General features: G+C 39.3%; 1 protein-coding gene across 2 annotated transcripts in view; it reads right to left on the minus strand.

The window, feature by feature from the left end:
• Positions 1-20,084, minus strand: part of LOC308398145 (multiple epidermal growth factor-like domains protein 11) — a 252,798-nt gene that overhangs the window by 141,030 nt on the left and 91,684 nt on the right. For both annotated transcript variants that reach the window (XM_080884601.1, XM_080884600.1), the window contains exon 7: positions 6,649-6,741. In XM_080884601.1, coding sequence (XP_080740727.1) covers positions 6,649-6,741 — 93 coding nt within the window. The remainder of the gene's footprint in view (positions 1-6,648; positions 6,742-20,084) is intronic.

Below are 20,084 nucleotides of genomic sequence, written 5' to 3' on the forward strand. Positions count from 1 at the left end.
ATAACAGCCAAGAAGTTACTAGTGAGCAAGTATGAAGTACATTACAGGGTCCTTAATTACCAGAAATTATTACGTTAGGCAGGTAATATGTATTTACCTGTAATTTTGTTAGTTATGTCAGTTTAAACGTTTTCCCGTGATTATTTTCACGTTGGCCTGAAATAAATTATCTCCCTCTGTTCTGACTGCAGACTGAAACTTACTGCGACTTCTGCCTGCATGTACTTTTCGTGGTTTGGTGAGGCACCGTATTAAATGGACACAGCATCTACAAGTTTGCTCTGATCTGAGGTTTCTGAAAAGGATGATAAACTGGGAATCATTGAGTAAAATCTCATTGAAGCAAAACCAATTACAAAAGTTATTCCAGTAACGTTTCCGATAGATGCATCAATGTATTTATGCTGTGCTGTAAAATGTGCGATTACTAAGGATGTGTGATTTCCTACATTGCTGGTGTCACCGTATGTGATGCTCAGTGATTTGGTACTGTATAAATCAGGGGTGAGCAACTCCAGGCCTCGAGGGCCGGTGTCCTGCAGGTTTTAGACGTGTCCTTGATCCAACACAGCTGATTTAAATGGCTAAATTAGCTCCTCAACATGTCTTGAAGTTCTCCAGAGGCCTGGTAACGAACTAATCATGTGATTCAGGTGTGCTGACCCAGGGTGAGATCTAAAACCTGCAGGACACCGCCCGTCAAGCCAAATAAAACTGAACTAAATCAAAGTCTGTATTATTTAAAGATGGCAAAATTTAAAAAGGAAAACCGAGCATTTGGCAAAAGTGTCCAATTATAATTGTACACAAAATTTGATTTAGCTGAAAGTGGCAGACGGTTTGTTTCAGAGAAAATAACTTTTGACAGTTTAAAAAGTTTTAAAGGGTTAAAACAATAAAAACAGAACCTAAAAGTAGAAGCTATTTTTCAGCTTCTGCTGAGCACATCTCTCAAACACTCAAATAAGTCTGAGGAAAAAGAAAATTGTGCCGACTGCATGTTTAAAGTAGAAATGAAACGACTGCATCTCAATATCAGTTTCATTTTAACCACTTGGTTCCACTCCCCAGGTTTGCATACTCTCACACTGCCCTCCCTGGTGCTGCCCAGTTCAGCATAAACCCCTAGCTATTAACATGTGCTGTTTGGGTGATGAGGAGGTTATTGGCACCTAATGAGCCTCACAGCCCCTTTAGCCCCCGTTTCTTATTCGATGTACTCCAGATTCCCCTTTGTTTACTGTTTTTATTGCTGCGCAAGAGCCAAGGGACTGAGGCCAAGCCAAGACATGGGTTAGGTAAATCTGCTACCACTTAAGCTAAAGGAAAGGGAGGATGAAGAATTGATGGCCCACTTGTGTCCTTGTTTAAGGAAGGGAGTGGAAGTAAACACAGGGAAAGTCAAACTCAATTTAATGTGTCTGGTTCTCTCTGGAAGTTTGGCTGTCTGTAACATCTCTCGACCTGTCTCTTTGTTCCTGCACTCATCTATGCATCTCCTCCCTCTCCTTTTCCTCCCTCTTGTATATTTTAGTGTTAAAGCAAAGCTCTGCACAGAGCAGCATCACACCTTGCTTTGTGGATAACGTGGCTGTACGACAGGTGACTCTGAACATCGGGGAGTACATTTTTCTCCCGTGTTAGATTAAAACAGCTCAGCGTGACAATTCTGCCTCCACACATCCTCGTCGTACAATTTGTCATTTTCTCATTACCTGTGGAAGGATGTAATTTGCTGTAAAGATGCTGCACCGTGAGACAGAAGCGTCTCTCCTATGGGGATGTCGAGCTCGTCCTAATGAGCAATGTGTTTGTTTTCTACATGCTTTTACACAATTTGCACAAAGAAAAGAATCCTGTGGTCACTTTTGTCCTACGCTGTTTCAAATCATATTACTTTCTAATACAGAATGGCTCAGCAGTGTCCTGTATGATGCACCAGCAACATGAATGAATTTAAAGGCTTAAATATCACCCAGCCACTTCACTTAATCTAATCCAAATCAGTAGAATTGACACAATTTCACTTCATATGTTACAAACCGATTCACTGGGAAAGTGCTGAACAATGATTCGGTCACGAGAACTCATATAACAGAGGCAGATAAACAAAATCTACTTTGTGACCTTGAATATCACTTCAACCTTCAGTTTGTTAAATAAAATGAGATTCATTTGCTTTAAATTTAAAAGAGAATGTATTTTCCTTGTATTATGTCAGATATATTGTGGTCAAGTGAGCAACATTTTAAATAAAGGGCTCAGTGTATGTAGGTAATCCCTGTAAGCAGAATGATCTGAACACTGTATAACCCATTTTTTTAACCCAAAGGTCCTAAAGACCGTCAGTGTTATACAGTTTTGTTTGTGAGTACAGCAACCAGAAAACGTGATGTAAATAAAATAAAATAATGTTGCTCTGTGTGTAATCTGAACATGCTTCTTTAAATGGGTGAGCTATACTGTAACCCCCTCTTTCTCATTTTATACACTCGATGCGCAAATTAGCTTTAAAGTAATTTTGATCAACAGCTGCTTTTACTGAAACACATGCTTAGACTTGCTGTCCCCAGCCAGGTGCCAGTTAGTTACTGGCAGTTCCCTTTCCTGCTTCTAAGTCGAGGTACTTTCCATCATGAACACGTTTCATGCAATGGCCTAGTGTCACCAAGAGGGGGCGCTTTCTTTGCAAAAACTTTGACTTACAGGGTTTTATAGCATTTCATGTTGAAAATATTTCTCTTGTCAAAATCTATTTATTACACACGTTTTGCTCTGAACTACTAAATATACTAAATATAATATTGTATGCAGACATACTTTCCATGTGACTGTGATGTACATGTTTGTTGTGTTAGAAAATGCGTCTTATGTTTGTCGAACACAAGTTGTGACTAACAAGTAAGTCAAACTTCAAGTGACTAAAAACACTGAACAATGAAAAAGAAAGCCTGTGTTAAGTCTTCCTCTGCAGCTAATCAGATTAGTTTATGTAGCAATGTGTGAGCCTCAGCCACCTTCCCTTTCTAGAGCCCTGTCCAGGTGAAGAACTTTGTTGTTCTGCCAGGCAGCATAAACAGCTCAGACAAAGCAGGGCTGAAGCAGTGAGAGAAGGAGCAGGACGAGAGAAAGCAAAGACAGAACAGGGGACTCTGGGAGAAGCTTCAGAAGCAGTTAAAAGAGAAGAAATTAACGACAGATAAGGAAAAAGTCTGATGAAAATTATCATGTAATGCAGGGATTGTGATTATAATGACAAAGATTATCATGTGCAAAAAGGATCAGATAAAAAGAAAGAAAATGCTGCAAAGAAGAAATTTAAGATGATAAAGATTCTTTATAGAATCAGGCACATGAGAAGCAAACTGCTGCGTAGGCAGTTTCAGAAGTATATCATTTCAATCAACAGAGATTACTTCTGTGTAGCAAGAATTATTTTCCAGATGTGACACAGTTGCATCCGTTTACTCATAGCCTTTGTTAAGAACTATGCAAAAGATACATGAAGGCTAAAATAGTAAACACCAGAAGACTTCTGCCTCGTGACTTGACTTGAATTGACTCGGTTTCTGTTGTTTTCCATTACAATGGCGTACCACCTCAATGTGCCCGGAGTCGTGACAGCAACACGGCCGAAAGTTCTGTGAAGAGACAGGACATGGAGGCAATATACAAACACCCCCACCATGGTATGAGTCTGCACCTAATAGCTGGACCATGCTGTGGGTTTTGGTGCAGCCATTTTCCTCGTCGTCGGGTTTCAAAAATGGCAGTGTTGACTTTTGTCAAGTCAACCAATCAGCACGATGCGGCCTGTTGACGTCACATTTTTGGATCAACTCAGATTGCTTGGAACCCCAGCAGAGAAAGTACTAACACAGTACTTGGTACCAGGTACTACCACCTAATGGAAAACCCTAAAAACCAAGTCGAGCAGACTCGACCCGAACCGAGTAGGTACTAGTGCAAAAGGGCTTTTACTTTTATTTTTGCAGAGGCAGACGGCGTGGAGTGAGGAGAAGGTAGACCCAAAAGCAGACGATGGAGGCAGAGTGAGGTGATGAACAGAAAGCGAGCCTTTTATTTGGCTGAATCAAAGTACAAACAAAAAGCACAGAATGACTAGGATGAAGCTAACGAAACCTATACTGGGAAAACTAAATATTGTATGAAACTAGAAACCTGAAAATTGGAAACACAAGGGAAGAAACACAGATGAACCAACAACAGAAGGAGGAAGACAGAGGACTAAATACACAGGAGGGTAACGAGGAAATAAGGAACAGGAGTGAACACAGCTGATCACCCACATGAGACAGTTCCTCCCTGTCAAAACAGAATACAGTAACACAGGACGCGGGACTGTCAAAGTAAAACAGGAAATAAATGAACATGGAAAGCAGGGTGCCACAATATTGCACAATATTAATAATTATCAGACCCAGGACCATGACAATTATTCTACATGTATGTCTAGACTTTGCTCATAATCTCATAATGTGTAAAATTTGTTGTAAAAATGTTTTAAAACCATTTCTTTCCATAATGTCTGAAAATGTGAAAATGCCTGCAATGTTACTGTACAGACAGGAAAGACAGAGGGTTGAAATGTTAGCTTTGCAAGAAGTTTGAGAATGAAATTGGAGCCTGGCTGTCCGCATCTTGCTCTTTTTCTGTGTTTGCACATTTTTAAAATAAACTTTTGGTTCAACTTTAGGATGTTCCAGCATCTTGAAGGACTTTACAGAGTTCTTCTGTGATTTTGGTTCCTTCTATCTTCTCAGAGGAATCCCAGAGAGATTCCATAATTCTGAGGGTATGAAGATGATTCTCATGTTTGGGGACCAAAAGAAAGACCCTAAGGCCAGCTCGCCTTAGGGTCTTTCTTGAGCTTGACCATTGAGCTTAATGGTTTAAATTCAGAATTCCTTGATGCAATGTGGCTCTCTTATCATATCTCTGGTATAACTTCTAGATTAAAAAAGGTGTTTTTGTCTCTCTGTTCTGCTGTGCATGATACAGCTGACAGAAGGATTTCAGTCACCTACAGGAAACGGCCTGTGATTATAAGGCTTTAAGTAACCTCACTTCTCTCGCTCCACAAGGTTGTTGGAAGTTAGGCAAAGTCCATAAAACACTGACGCCAACGATGAGGTTTCTTTGTGAGCTCTTCTGTCTGCATTGCATTATGGAACAGGCCTCCATTTGTTGTCATGGAAACAGACAATGCCTCTGACACATTACATTTACATGCTTTTTTACTGATGAGCTCTGAGTAGCTTTTTCAAAGCCAAAGCATATTTTAGCTGTTTGTGTCTCATGTAATGGTTAAACTTTGTCAGCCAGACATGGATAAAAAGTTTTTCTCTCCATAATGAGCGCGTAAAGACAAAAATCCCAGCACAGCTGAACATGCAGCCCAGCATCGTATATTAGACACACCTGTCAACAATGTCCACTTCACTCTTTACCTCTGGCTAAATGCACGGGACAGCAGCTTGTGAATTTGAGCTTTTTGTCTTATTTCAGTGTTATGTATTTGCATTCATGTTGCATGTGTTTCTATTTTCCTACATATTGCATTTGTATGAAGCTAAAGGTAAACGAAACAAAATGTATTGATTTGCACAATCAACAGGGATTGACCTCTGCCCTCTCGTGACATAAGGTTAATGCCAGCTGTCCCTTTAAACACATTGCCAATCTGTAATTTTATGCTGTGTCACTAATAGTTAAATGCTGCTCATGTTTTAGGCTGGATTATTGCAGGAAAACAAGTAATAGCCACAGATCAAAATCTAATGTTTTTAAAGGTTTCAAAATTGTTAGAAGCAATGATTTTTTTTTAAATATATGTTTTCCTGGTATAATGGAATATATATATTTAAAAGGTTTTAATACACATCACCTGTTTTTATAAGATGTTTTAAATTATGTTACTAATTTCCGATCCCTTAGCCTTGTACCAAGCTACTGCTCAGAAATTATATTGGTCCGTATACCAGAAAAAACACTCCTTTCACATGTTTTTATGCTGTTCAGCAAATCAACAAATACAACTAGCAATGGAAGCTTGTGCTACAGCAGCTTCTGCTTTAACATACAGATATAAATATAAATAAAATCATTAACATTAAAAAACATGACTGGTTGGTCTTCATGAAGTGTTTGATCATTTTGCTATTAACGTTCTGTGTCACCACTAGTTATTTACACATCAGGATTACAAATTCTGTCAGTCTGTCAGTGAAAAGTGAAGTAACTGAGAACTGGGGGTCATATAGATGAGAACAGGAGGGCGCGTGTTTGGAGGAGTGGTCCTGCTCCTGAAATTCGGATAGTTTGTCTCTAAATGTTCTACAGTTATACAATGTTGTGTTATGTTATGCAAAGCCATGTAATGGTAAGTTATACTAAGAAATGCTATGAACTGTTATGTTCAAATATTACAAAACCAAACAGGTTAGAAAAGTAGACAAAAATAGAAAAGGATGAGGCCAATTTTATTTTTATCGACTGCGGTACTGTTGTTACTGTTGTTACTGTTGTTACTGTTATTCAAAGCTACATTATGCTACATTACGCTTGTAATGCAATGCTTTGTAGTAATGTTTCCATTTACTGTCTGTTTGTCTGCTGAGTACTCACCACTGGAGCAGTCCAGTCCTCCCCATCCTGGCTCACATTGGCAAGTATCAGGAGAGACACATCGTCCATGGGCACACTCTTCTGTGCACAGTGCTGAGAAGAAAGAACAACATTGAAACAAATGTCAAACAAGCAACTATAACACATAAGAAGTTATCAAGTTCTTTCTTTGAGTCATAAAACCTTACATCAAGTCCATTTGTCATTTAAATCATAATCCCCGTTCCCTCAGCTTATTTAATTCATGTTAATATCTTTCAATGTTACAGTCTTTAGTGCAAGTCTGACACTATCCACTCCAGCTTAGCACAAAGTCTGGCTTGGAAATTTTCTACTGAAAAGTCTGTTTGGAGAATAATGTCTTAATCTGATTCTTCTTCTCTTCTGCCCTCCAGCAGATGGTAATGTTCATCTCATAATGCATATTTTTGTGGAAAAACAATGGAAGCAACAACAAAACGCAGATCACTTTTAACAACCGGATATACAATGCTGACAGTGCAAACACCTGTAGAACTCAGATACACTCTCAGGTGTGAAGAGACATATACACTAACTGCTGGTAATACGTGGTGAGTCTTTAATATTTATTTTATTGGAGACTTTCTTTTAACTTTTGTTGTTTTTTACCTCATATTGTATCTTAGGAATGCATATTAGGGATATACTTTAATATGTTCCTACTAACCGATGCCATAATATTATGCCTGATTAGTGTATACACTAGCACTCAACAGTTGATTACACAATCCCTTAGTGCAATGAAGACACAATAATTACTACTGAAGATTTTTTGACACTGTGTGTTCATTTACTTGTAGCATCTACTGTAACGGACGTGTAAACACAGTTAGTAGTGCTGCTATTGCCTCAAGCTCCTGGGAATCTTACCATACAATTGTTAGACAGGGCCAGCTACGTCTCTTAATGCATGAAATTCTATTGAGTTAGAAGAAGTACGCAAATTAAAATAATCATAAATCACAGATTTTCCAATATTTTCATGCATTTGTTAAAAGATTAAATATGTTCTTCATACTTTATTATTTATTTTTATTTCAATAGACACAGTAACAGTGCTATATAGCAGCAGCCCCCAACCTTTTTTGTGCCATGGGCCGGTTTATGTTCGCCAACATTTTCACGGACCGTCCTTTTCTAGAGTCCCAGAGAGCAGCCATTTGGCTTTTCTACCTTTTAGCTAGGCTTTAGCTTCAGCCAAGTGGAAGCTAAATTGGCTAGTCATCAATTCATATGTAAATTAGGTTGTTACCTGAGAATTCTGGAGGGGAGTGGGGGTGTGTGAACGATTGCTGATTTCTAACTGCCAACTGCCTCTTTGTTTGTCTGGGGGGAGCTGCTAAAAGCGGTGAACTTCCTTTTGTGTTCGTCTTGATGCATTCTCAATCATCCAGGAAAATAAATCTCCAAAAGTCACCAACTTGGAGTGTTTAGTTTCCTGAGCCACAAGGAAACTTGTGTTTCAGTTTGTCTTCTTAGGGAGAAATCAACACACATGGGTGTATGTCCTTTATTGATAAAAACAGTACAAAAACCCCAACCATTTGTACACATTTTTACAAATAATAATAAAAAGTGAGTGAGTACATTTCAACATTTTCAGCAATCACTCACAATCCTGGCACTGCCATGGTATCTGTAGTCTGCATTTACCACATGTGTATCTGTTGCAGTGAACACATCGCACAGTGGCATGATTGTTCTTGCATTTGAGTTTGACCTGACACATGGCTCTTTTTCCAGGACTAGGTGTGGAGGGTTGTGTCCAAAGCAACTGTTCTTTTCTTGCCCTTTTCCCAGCTACATGAGAGTGAGCCAACTCTCTTGCAAGCTCCACCAGGAAGTCCACCCGTCTTTCCTGCGTCACGGATGAATACAACACAATAAAACCAGTACTGGTACCAAAAAATAAGATTTATTCATAACACAAACCCAGGGAAACTGAGTTAACGGTAAAAAAATATCGCTACATAATAAAATTATTCTCAATGTTTTGCTGTAAAAACTGAAGTGATTAATGTTTTTTTTTTTATTTAAACTAGTGCTGCTGCGTTAATGTGGTTACGGTGTTAACGCCATTTTAACGAGATTAACGCTGACAGCACTAATTTAAACACATAAATATATTTAATATATATTACTATTCTTTTTTTCTTTAAGGTCATCACGCTATGAAGAAATGGAATTTACTATGACGGCAGATAGTAGAGACTATTAACCAGTAAAATCATATTTACAAAAATATGAAAACAAAATCATTTTGCCAAGCTTTTAATAGAATAGATAATAGATAGATTTTATAGTAATTAATTAATTAAATAAATGAATGACATGAATCAATGTTAGTTTTCAGAAAGCTTACTCAACATAGTATAATACTATATATAATATATAATACTTTTAAATGAAGTATTATACCCATTATACCTAGTTTATATTGTAGGATGGAGGTATTGCTTCTCTTGTCTGTTGGTGTTCCAGTTGAGCTGTTTCTCGGTTGCTATTGTGTATTGTCACAATGTAAAGTTTTTATAAGACCTCAGTATGAATATGCATTCTTACAGCTAATGATAATATCCTAATAAATTAAACTAAGACCACGAATACACAGGCGTAGAACCAGTTGGCAACTGTGTGGCAATCACTGTTCACTAGGCGAAAATGAGTGTAGGAGCTAAAGTTGATTATCTATAAGACTGTTTTAGTTTCTAATACTACTTTGCTTCAATCTGTCACATCTAGTAGCTGGAACTGGTGTGCAAAAGACATAAAGGCAGGTGATGTTACTTGGAGGTGGAAGACACAGTATTTGCCCTCACATCCTCAGATCTGTCATGGAATCATGGATAATGTTTGTTTCTTTAAGGACATTAAATAACCACAACAATGACTTCCTCCTGGCCAGTTGCAAAGGTTGTTGAAGGTTGCTGGCATTCACTATGAAGCTGCTAAAGCCTCAGTCACGCAGCCCTGGAAACCAGTCAATGACTCCCTGGTAACTACCGGCCACTAAAAATAAAAAGGAAAAAAAAAAAGACAAAATCCTTGATAGTGTTGCTTTTTTGCCTCTGTTGAGTATCTGCAGCAAATTAATGAAGGTTTTTCTTAATTTACATAATTTGTGTCTATATTTTTTAATATGCAGTGCTGTGCTCTGTACTCCCAAACATGACATTACCAGTGCCTGTTTGTCATTTTCCCCTTAAAAATTCTCTGCACATCCCTGGCGTACTACTTGCTCTTTGACATCCTAATGTAACAGTAAGTCATAATATTTTCTACTTTGCTTAGATATGGAGATATTCTACCAGCCAGTCTAGCGAGCAAAGCGTATTATCTGCATTGTACAGCAAACAGATAAGGTAGTGCTGACATCTCCATTATCACCTTCCAACTGCTATAATATTTCATTGTGACACAACACTACAGTTGAAAGCCATAATGCACAATCTAAAGGTTAAAAAATGATTCTATCACAAAATAATAAATGATGCAGAGTTTTACAGGGCAACTGTGCGTCACTCTGGCATTATCTCATACAGCTATTAGCTAGAAGGTCAGAGGTGGTCACTAGCCAATGTTGCAACGAGAAGGACAAAAAGCAATGTGAAAAGGACAAAAAGACAAACAGTATGAGCAGTCAAGACAGAAAAACTGCACACTGAGCAGCTAAAACGAACTCTTAAAACACTATTTTAATGATTATAAAAAGTAATACATTAAACTTTAGATTAACCAGCACACTGAGATGTTTTTAATAGAACTTTGATATATCAGACAAGTGGAGCATTTTTCAGGAAACCTAAAACTCAAGGCCTCGGTTTGATGGATGAAAAATTAAGGGAAGAGACCTAAACCCTTGAGTCGGATACAGTCAAACAAGTTCTTGCAGTAATATGGAGTAATTCTAGCACGAAGTGAGAAAGACTGTTAAAGAGTTCCAGTACTGAGTATGATGTTTTATTCATCCGGCAGTTTTTGGTTAAAACACCAAAACCTAGTTTGTCATTTTGTGAGTTTAAGGGCACAACACATAGTACCATATTTTTCAGAGTATAAGGCGCACTTAAAATCCTTTAATTTTCTCAAAAATCAACAATGTACCTTATAATCTGATGCGCCTTATGTATGAATTCTGGTTTGCTTAGGGGTGGGTTTTGATTATCGATTTTCCAATTAAAATCGATTCTAGCTTGAATAACGCGATATCGATTCATTAAAATCCTGAATCGATTTTTAAATATAAATTATTTTTTCCTGAAACGCCAGAATCTCAGGTTAAACCTCACAAAATGTTGACACTGATTCTGCACAAGGATCTAAACAAAAAGGGCGGACCCGTCGACGCATCAGAATCAGTGAGATGTCGGCTTTCTCACCCGACTGCACGTACACGCCGTTGGGGCTGAAAGCCAACAGCTCACAGATTCTGATGCGTCGCGCTTTGTGTTCTGAAACTGCAGTTTTGTCTCTCTCCAACCAAATTTGACTGAACCAGCAGCAAAAGAAGATCCAAACTACACTTCACATTTCGCTTCACATAAACATCGTCATGAATGCCCTCTTACTTTTATTTTCATTTTAAATTTCACTGACTTCCAACAAAAGAGGCCTCATTTTTGCTGTTCAATACAAAAGAAATGTAAACTTTTTCAGATTATGCAAAATTGCAAAATGCTTAACTGTGTCTCTAATTAAACCTCTGTAACTTCGCTCTGCTTCACTTCAGCAGGATCAGGTTGATTCATGGTTTTCTTTTGTTTTTGTTCCACTGCAGAATATTTTTAAGGTGGTTATCTGCTATAAAAAGTCTTCAGGTCCCAAAGTCAAACAAACACTGCGGCATCACTGAGAGTTAGAAACTGTCTAAATTCTTTCATCTTTAATAAAATGATCAGCGTTGCTGCTTTACCAGGTGTAACAATTAAGTTTAACATTCAGGCATCGATGAAAACAGAATTTATTAAATTTAACAGAGTTAGAAGTTAGCAGGAAGTTAGCTCGCTAGTTTCCACCTAAACACGATATAGCATGTTCTGACTGAGAGATTTCTGAAGATCACTTCCAACATAAATGAAGACAGAAAATTAAACAGCAGTGACGTTTGTAGGGTTACTGAAGTTGGGCTAGCTGGTATATAATGATGTGCTACATGATCGCTAGCTACACAGCTATGTTAGCATAACATAAACACAGTGAAGCTGGAGGATGAACACTAACTTTTTTGCACTCGCTAAAAGTTAACATGAGGGTTCCCGATAGTTAGAGACAAATGCAATCGCATAGCAGGATGCTGTAAATGGACCAAACTTCAGTCAGGAGAACAACTGAGAAAATCCATCCACAATACGAGGTTAGTCATTAATATACTGCAACAACATGGGAATAGAGCAGCTGTGAGAGAATTCAGCAGTAATGAATCAATGTTACAGAAGTGGAGGAAGCAAGAAGAATGAGCTGAGTGAAGTTTGACTTATCTGACTGTTTTGTTTTGCTTAATGAGCCTTATAATCCCGTGTGCCTTATGTATGAAAACACACCTATTCATCGACAGTGCGCCTTATAACCCGAAAAAAAAAGTTTGAAACATGTCCAAAAAGCATGAGTGACTGACTGAAGTCAGTTTTCATATGAAACAAAAAAACAAATATAATATCCCAAAGATTTGTTCTTGAGGTTTTATATATATAGTTGCAGCAAGAAAGCCATCGCTAAGACGTCAGAATAAGACAGAGGCTTGCCTTGGCCATGAAAAACCACAATTGGACTACTGAACACTAGAAGAAGGTATTATGGGCTCATCAATCAAAGTTTGAAATCTTCGGTTCATCACGTAGGATCTTTGTGTGCCATCAAGAAGGTGAAAGGATGGTTCCACAGTGTGTGCCATCAACTGTCAAACATTGAGGAGGAAGTGTGATGGTCTGGGGCTGTTTTGCTAGATCCAGGGTCGGTGACTTGTACAGAGTTAGAGGCACCCTGAACCAAAACAGCTACCACAGCATTCTGCAGCACCATGCAGTACCTTCTGGTGTGCGCCTAGTTGGTCAGGGGTTCATCCTACAGCAAGATAATGACCCACAACATAGTCTCCAGATTTAAACCCCATCGAGCTGGTTTGGGATGAACTGGACAGAAAAGTGAAAGCAAAGCAACCTACAACGTCCACACATTTATTGGAACTTCTGCAACAGATATGGGAAGAACTTTCTGAAGAATATTTGATTTCTATTTTAGAAAGAATGAGATGGATGTGTTCAGCTGTTATAAGCTGCCAAAGGTGTCTACTTTGATGAGTCAAAGGTTTAGAATACATTTTGGTCTATAAATTGATTCCACGATTTCTTTTTTAACTCTAATTGCTTATTTGTACTGTGCTTTCATTTCAGAGTGCAATGAGACATTACACAGCATAATTTTCAATAAAAAACTGGAAAAATTGGGGTGTTCAAAAACTTTTGACTGGTAGTTGCATTGAAGCATTGACATAACCTGGTCAAAAACAACTCCAACCATCTAGAGTTAGTATCTGGGTTGATATCATATTTCCAAGATCAAAATATGATTTTATATAGATGTACGCACAGCGGCGAAAATGAGCTTCCTCCGAAGGGTGGCTGGCCTCTCCCTTAGAGGTAGGGTGAGAAGTTCAACCATCCGGGAGGGGCTAAGAGTAGAGCCGCTGCTCCTCCACATCGAAAGGAGCCAGCTGAGGTGGTTCGGGCATCTGACAAGGATGCCTCCTGGGCGCCTCCTAGGTGAGATGTTCCGGCATGTCCCACCAGGAGGAGGCCCCGGGGCAGACCCAGGACACGCTGGAGAGATTATATCTCTCGGCTGGCCTGGGAACGCCTTGGTGTTTCCCCGGATAAGCTAGAGGAGGTAGCTGGGGAGAGGGAGGTCTGGGCTTCTCTGCTTAGGCTGCTGCCCCCGCAACCCGGCCCCAAATAAAGCGAGAGAAGGTGGATGGATGGATGGATGGATGGATGGATGGATGGATGGATGGATGGATGGATGTACGCACACTACCCATCTATCTTTGAGAAAGAGCTTTCTCAAGTTATTGTTAATAAAACTTTAGGTCATAATAAGAGCTTGTAGAATAAAATCATGGTGTTGTTTCTGTGGGGAGGACACTCACAAACTCGGAGATGGGCACATTAATAAATAGCTGGTGATGGTAATGTTTCTACAGTCAGGTGTGATTTTTACTTGCCAGAGGAACAAGACAATAAAAATGTTGGAAATAAAAAACTCTCTAATTAACACATTTTTGAAACATTTATTCAAATTGGGGAGTTTTACTCAGAGTTACACTGTTTCACATCAATTTATTATTTTGTTTTCTATGCTGTAACCCTTTGTCAGCATGAGGATATATCTGTGAAAATCTCTAATTGCACAGGATCCCAAAACCAGTATGGTTGTGAATGGGGTCGAAGTGGCAATGTGCTGAGGGTGTACCCTGCCCAGTGCATTCCGGAAGATTCAGTAATTGTTCCTTTTTCTGCAAGTAAAGGACGCTAACGCCTATTCTTGACACATTCTATGACACACAGCAATTCAGTAATTCAAAAACAATCATATCTATAGTAACGGTAATTTAACCCATCACACTAAACACCCATAGTGCATAATGGAATAACAATGAAAAAAGAATCATATTTATCTTTAGTACAATGTGTTAAAAGTAAAATGTTGAATTTTATGTAACATCTCCTTCAACTCATTTTGTAGGATCAGAGTATGAATATTGCATCATACATCAGGTAGGGATTGTGCTGGAAGAAGATGGGCTGACAGCTTGGAGACTTTAGCTCCTCCATCACAGAGATATGATGTGCCATAGTCCTGGCTCTGTTTGCTTTCTTACAGAAGCAGGCAGCTTGACGTGCATATAAATGTGCACAGGAACAAATGAAAAAACAACCTCTCTTGCATAAAGTATTTCAACACTCTGACCTGTTTTTTAAGGCTACGAAGTGTTAAAATCCACGCAGTGAACACAAAGTGAAGTGCTGAGTTTGGGAAGTTGCAAAGAAGTGTGCAAGCAGGGAGCAAAATGTGGACAGAGTGGCTACAGGAGTTAGATCGGATTCTGTAAAGCTGGGTTTTATTGCATTTTAGTCCCAGAGGGGTCATCCTCTCTAAATTTATAGCAGCAGTGTGTTAAATTTTACAGCTTGTTTTGAATATTAGGAAAGAAATCCTTGCATCCACACCTACATAGTTCTCAACACAGACTGAGATTAGGATGGAGTTGCTGGTTGTAATACAGAAAGATGTGTGTGGTAAGTAAGGTCAAATACATCAACACAAATTCAGATAAGAATTAACTAAATTAATTAAATTCAAGCCTGTTAAACAAAAAATCACAACTTTATGAATGCACTATAAAAAAAAACTGGATGATGAATGCTAAAGTGAGACTTTAGCACACACTTCCCTATAGACTTTATGTGTTGACATAGCCTTTGCCTGCTGTGTACCTACAGCCCCCAATTCACACACCCACACACACATGCAACATCTACACACAGATGCAGGTGAAGAAAGCACTAAATTTTAGAGAAAGGTCCAATTCATATGCGTGCGAAAGCAGACAATCAAATTCTTTTGCCCATATAGTAAAACGAAGAGTCAGATAACACAGCACAAAAAATATTGCAAATAATTACGTGTTTGAGTTTCTTGTACAGCTTTTGTAAAGTTAAAGTGCTGTGAAAAAAAAACACTTGAACTCCCTTCGTAATTCCTTTTTTTCCTGCATTTGTATTTGCCATACTTGCATATTTCAGATCATATTAGACAATGGCAACTGAAGAAAATGCATTTGTTTAATGATTTCATGTATTAAGGGGAAAAGGCTATCCAAACCTGCAGCTCTTTTTGTAAAAACGTATTTGCTGCTTAAACCTAATAACTGTTTGTGCCACCATTATGGCCACAACTGTAATCAAGCATTTGTGATAACGTGCAATGACTCTTTCACATTGCTGTGAAGGAATTTTGGCCCACTCTTCTTTGCAGAATTGTTTTAGTTCAGCCACATTCAGGGGTTTTTGAGCATGAACTGCTTTTTCAAGGTCATAAACCCACCCACCACTTTAATCACACTCTAGATCTTGTGTTAACATATGGCATAGAAACTGAACATTTAACAGTGTCTCCTGAAAACCCTCTCCTGTCTGATCATTTCCTGATAACATTTACATTTACAATAATTGATTACACAGCGGTGGAGAGTAGACTTTATCACAGTAGATGTCTTTCTGAAAGCGCTGTAACTAAGTTTAAGAATATAATCCACCCACTGTTATCATCTTCAATGCCCTGTACCAACACAGAGCAGAGCAGCTAACTGAACGCTACTCCAACAGAGGTCGATTATCTTGTTAATAATTTCACCTCCTCACTACGTACGACTCTGGATACTGTAGCTCCTTTGAAAACTAAGGTCTCTAATCAGAAGTACCTGACTCCGTGGTATAATTCTCAAACACGTAGCCTAAAGCAGATGACTCGTAAGCTGGAGAGGAAATGGCGTGTCACAAATTTAGAGGATCATCATTTAGCCTGGAGAAATAGTTTGCTGCTTTATAAGAAAGCCCTCCGCAAAGCCAGAACATCTTACTATTCATCACTGATTGAAGAAAATAAGAACAACCCCAGGTTTCTCTTCAGCACTGTAGCCAGGCTGACAAACAGTCAGAGCTCTGTTGAGCCAACCATCCCTTTAACGTTAACTAGTAATGACTTCATGAACTTCTTCACAAATAAAATTTTTATCATCAGAGAAAAAATTACCAGTAATCATCCCACAGATGTAATATTATCTACAGCTACTCTTAGTACCATTGATGTTAAGTTAGACTCTTTTTCTCCAATTGATCTTTCTGAGTTAGCTTCAATAATTACTTCCTCCAAACCATCAACGTGTCTTTTAGACCCCATTCCTACAAAACTGCTCAAAGAAGTCCTGCCATTAATTAATGCTTCGATCTTAAATATGATCAACCTATCTCTAATGATCGGCTATGTACCACAGGCCTTCAAGCTGGCTGTAGTTAAACCTTTACTCAAAAAGCATCTCTAGACCCAGCAGTCTTAGCTAATTATAGGCCAATCTCCAACCTTCCTTTATATCAAACATCCTTGAAAGAGTAGTTGTCAAACAGCTAACAGATCATCTGCAGAGGAATGGCTTATTGAAGAGTTTCAGTCAGGTTTCAGAGCTCATCACAGCACAGAAACAGCTTTAGTGAAGGTTACAAATGATCTTCTTATGGCCTCTGACAGTGGACTCATCTCTGTGCTTGTCCTGCTAGACCTCAGTGCAGCGTTCGATACTGTCGACCATAATATCCTATTAGAGCGATTAGAACATGCTGTAGGTATTACAGGTACTGTGCTGCAGTGGTTTGTATCATATCTATCTAATAGACTCCAGTTTGTGCATGTAAATGGAGAGTCCTCTTCACACACTGAGGTTAATTATGGAGTTCCACAGGGTTCAGTGCTAGGACCAATTCTGTTTACATTATACATGCTTCCCTTAGGCAGCATCATTAGAAGACATAGCATACATTTACACTGCTATGCAGATGACACCCAGCTCTATCTGTCCATGAAGCCAGATAACACACACCAATGAGTTAAACTGCAGGAATGTCTTAAAGACATAAAGACCTGGATGGCCACTAACTTTCTGCTTCTTAATTCAGATCAAACTGAGGTTATTGTACTCGGCCCTGAAAATCTAACCAGATTCTTACTCTGGATGGCATTACCTTGGCCTCCAGTAACGCTGTGAACCTTGGAGTCATTTTTGACCAGGACATGTCCTTCAACGCACATATTAAACAAATATGTCAGACTGCTTTCTTCCATTTGTGCAACATCTCTAGAATTAGAAATATTCATGCATTTATTGCTTCCAGGCTGGACGACTGCAATTCATTATTATCAGGAAGTCCAAAAAACTCACTGAAAAGCCTTCAGCTAATCCAAAATGCTGCAGCAAGAGTCCTGACAGGGACTAGAAAGAGAGAGCATATTTCTCCTGTTTTGGCTTCCTGTTAAATCCAGAATTGAATTCAAAATCCTGCTCCTCACATACAAGGTCTTAAATAATCAGGCCCCATCTTATCTTAATGACCTTGTAGTACCATATCACCCTATTAGAGCACTTCGCTCTCGCTCTGCAGGCCTACTTGTTGTTCCTAGAGTATTTAAAGTAGAATGGGAGGGAGAGCCTTCAGTTTTCAGGCCCCTCTTCTGTGGAACCAGCTTCCAGTTTGGATTCAGGAGACAGACACTATCTCTAATTTAAGATTAGGCTTCAAACTTTCCTTTTTGCTAAAGCATATAGTTAGGGCTGGACCAGGTGACCCTGAATCATCCCTTAGTTATGCTGCAATGGGCGTAGGCTGCCGGGGATTCCCATGATGCATTGAGTTTTTCCTTTCCAGTCACCTTTCTCACTCACTATGTATTAACAGACCTCTCTGCACTGAATCATATCTGTTATTAACCTCTGTCTCTCTTCCACAGCATGTCTGTATCCTGTCTTCCTTCTCTCACCCCAACCGGTCGCAGCAGATGGCCCCGCCCCTCCCTGAGCCTGGTTCTGCTAGAGATTTCTTCCTGTTAAAAGGGAGTTTTTCCTTCCCACTGTCGCCAAAGTGCTTGCTCATAGGGGGTCATATGATTGTTGGGCTTTTCTCTGTATCTACTGTGCAATATAAAGCGCCTTGAGGCGACTTTTGTTGTGATTTGGCGCTATATAAATAAATAAATTGAATGTCAAAGCATCTCCATGGGTTTTAAGATCAGTGGTACATACCTAGGCCACTCCAAAATCTTCCTTTTTTTTGAATCACTCAGAGATGAACTTGCTGTTCATTCATCATTGCCTTGCAGAATAACTCAAGTGCACTTTGCCTTCAGGCCTGCATGAACTGATGGTTGGATATTCTCCCTCAGGATTTTCTTATTGAGAGCAGAACTCATGGTTCTGTCAATTATGACAAGTTGTCCAGGTCGTGAAGCCCCAGACCATCATGCTACTACCCTGGTTGACTACCCCCAAAGCAAAATTGGTATGGCCTGGATCTGGCCCACATAATGTGCTTACACATGGCCCACATACCGCAAAGAATGACGGCCCTTTGGTGGCCCAGATCTGGTTTGCCAGATCTGGCCCACACATGGGCCTGTTGCAGACACACTGCTGGTCCTGTGCTGGCCCAGAACACTTTCAGCTCTGGCCCCAGATGTCAGCCTAATGTGTACCTTAATCAAGCCATGTAATAACAACATGTGCTGGAACATAATAGCACAACAGAAACATGATGAAACCCATGTTCAGACAGCGAATGGACTGCTTCTTATATAGCACTTTTCTACTCTCCCAGATTACTCATAGTGCTCTATACAACATGCAACATTCACCCAGTCACACACTTTCTCTAAACTAAGTGCATTTATACACATTCACACTCTTGACAAGCAGATTGGAGGAGCCAGGGATCGAACCAGCACTAACCTTCCAATCAGTAGATGACCCTCTCTACCTCCTGAGCTACAGCCACCTGGTGGTAAACATAAGTAAACCCTCACTAGGTTTTGGATAAAGTGTACACTCACAAAACTGTGAAATCTGCATTTGGCTACCATAGCAGTATAATATAGTAACATGGCATTTAGGTCTTCTAACTGAAATAGGAAAATAAATAGTACCATCATTGCCAGACCTGGCCCACATCTGGTTGACAGACACCCTGCCATGACACCAGCCGGTCAGAAGTGCCAGCTTATTGCCGGATCCAGGCCAGACCTGTTTTCTATGAGCCTTGGCGAGATAAACCAAACCACAATCTAGCCAGATGTGTCATGCCATCAAATAAACAGTGCCATCTACACCAGGCCTAGCCCATATCTGAATGAAATACCACTTACCATGCCAGAAGTCAGCCAACAGTGCCGGCTTAACACCAGATCCAGATGATGTTATTTTACACCAGACGTAATGGGACCAAAGCTTTTGGAAAAGTTCAGCTGTCAGTCCACTGAATATTTTCCTAAAATATTTTGGGGATGATCAAAATATGAGACAAACCTTTGTTCTTGGATTTTTCTTCTGGGAACTCACCAATGGATTTTTCACCTAGTCTCTTTGTTATTGTTCATGAATCATGAACACTGACCAACACCTTTTTAAATTTCTTATGACCACAATAATAATATATTGACAATATGGTGTTGTTATCTGACAGCTCTAAGAAACACACAGGTTAAGCCTAGAAAATAACAAGTCCGTCGGTTTGTGTGAACTGAATGGCCTGGAATGAAGATAAATTCCTGTCCAGCATTATTGTTTCAGTTTGCATCTAGTGCTAATCCAGGACAGATAG

This window comes from Rhamphochromis sp. 'chilingali' (genome assembly GCF_963969265.1).
Source record: "Rhamphochromis sp. 'chilingali' genome assembly, chromosome: 6".
Classification (NCBI taxonomy): domain Eukaryota; kingdom Metazoa; phylum Chordata; class Actinopteri; order Cichliformes; family Cichlidae; genus Rhamphochromis; species Rhamphochromis sp. 'chilingali'.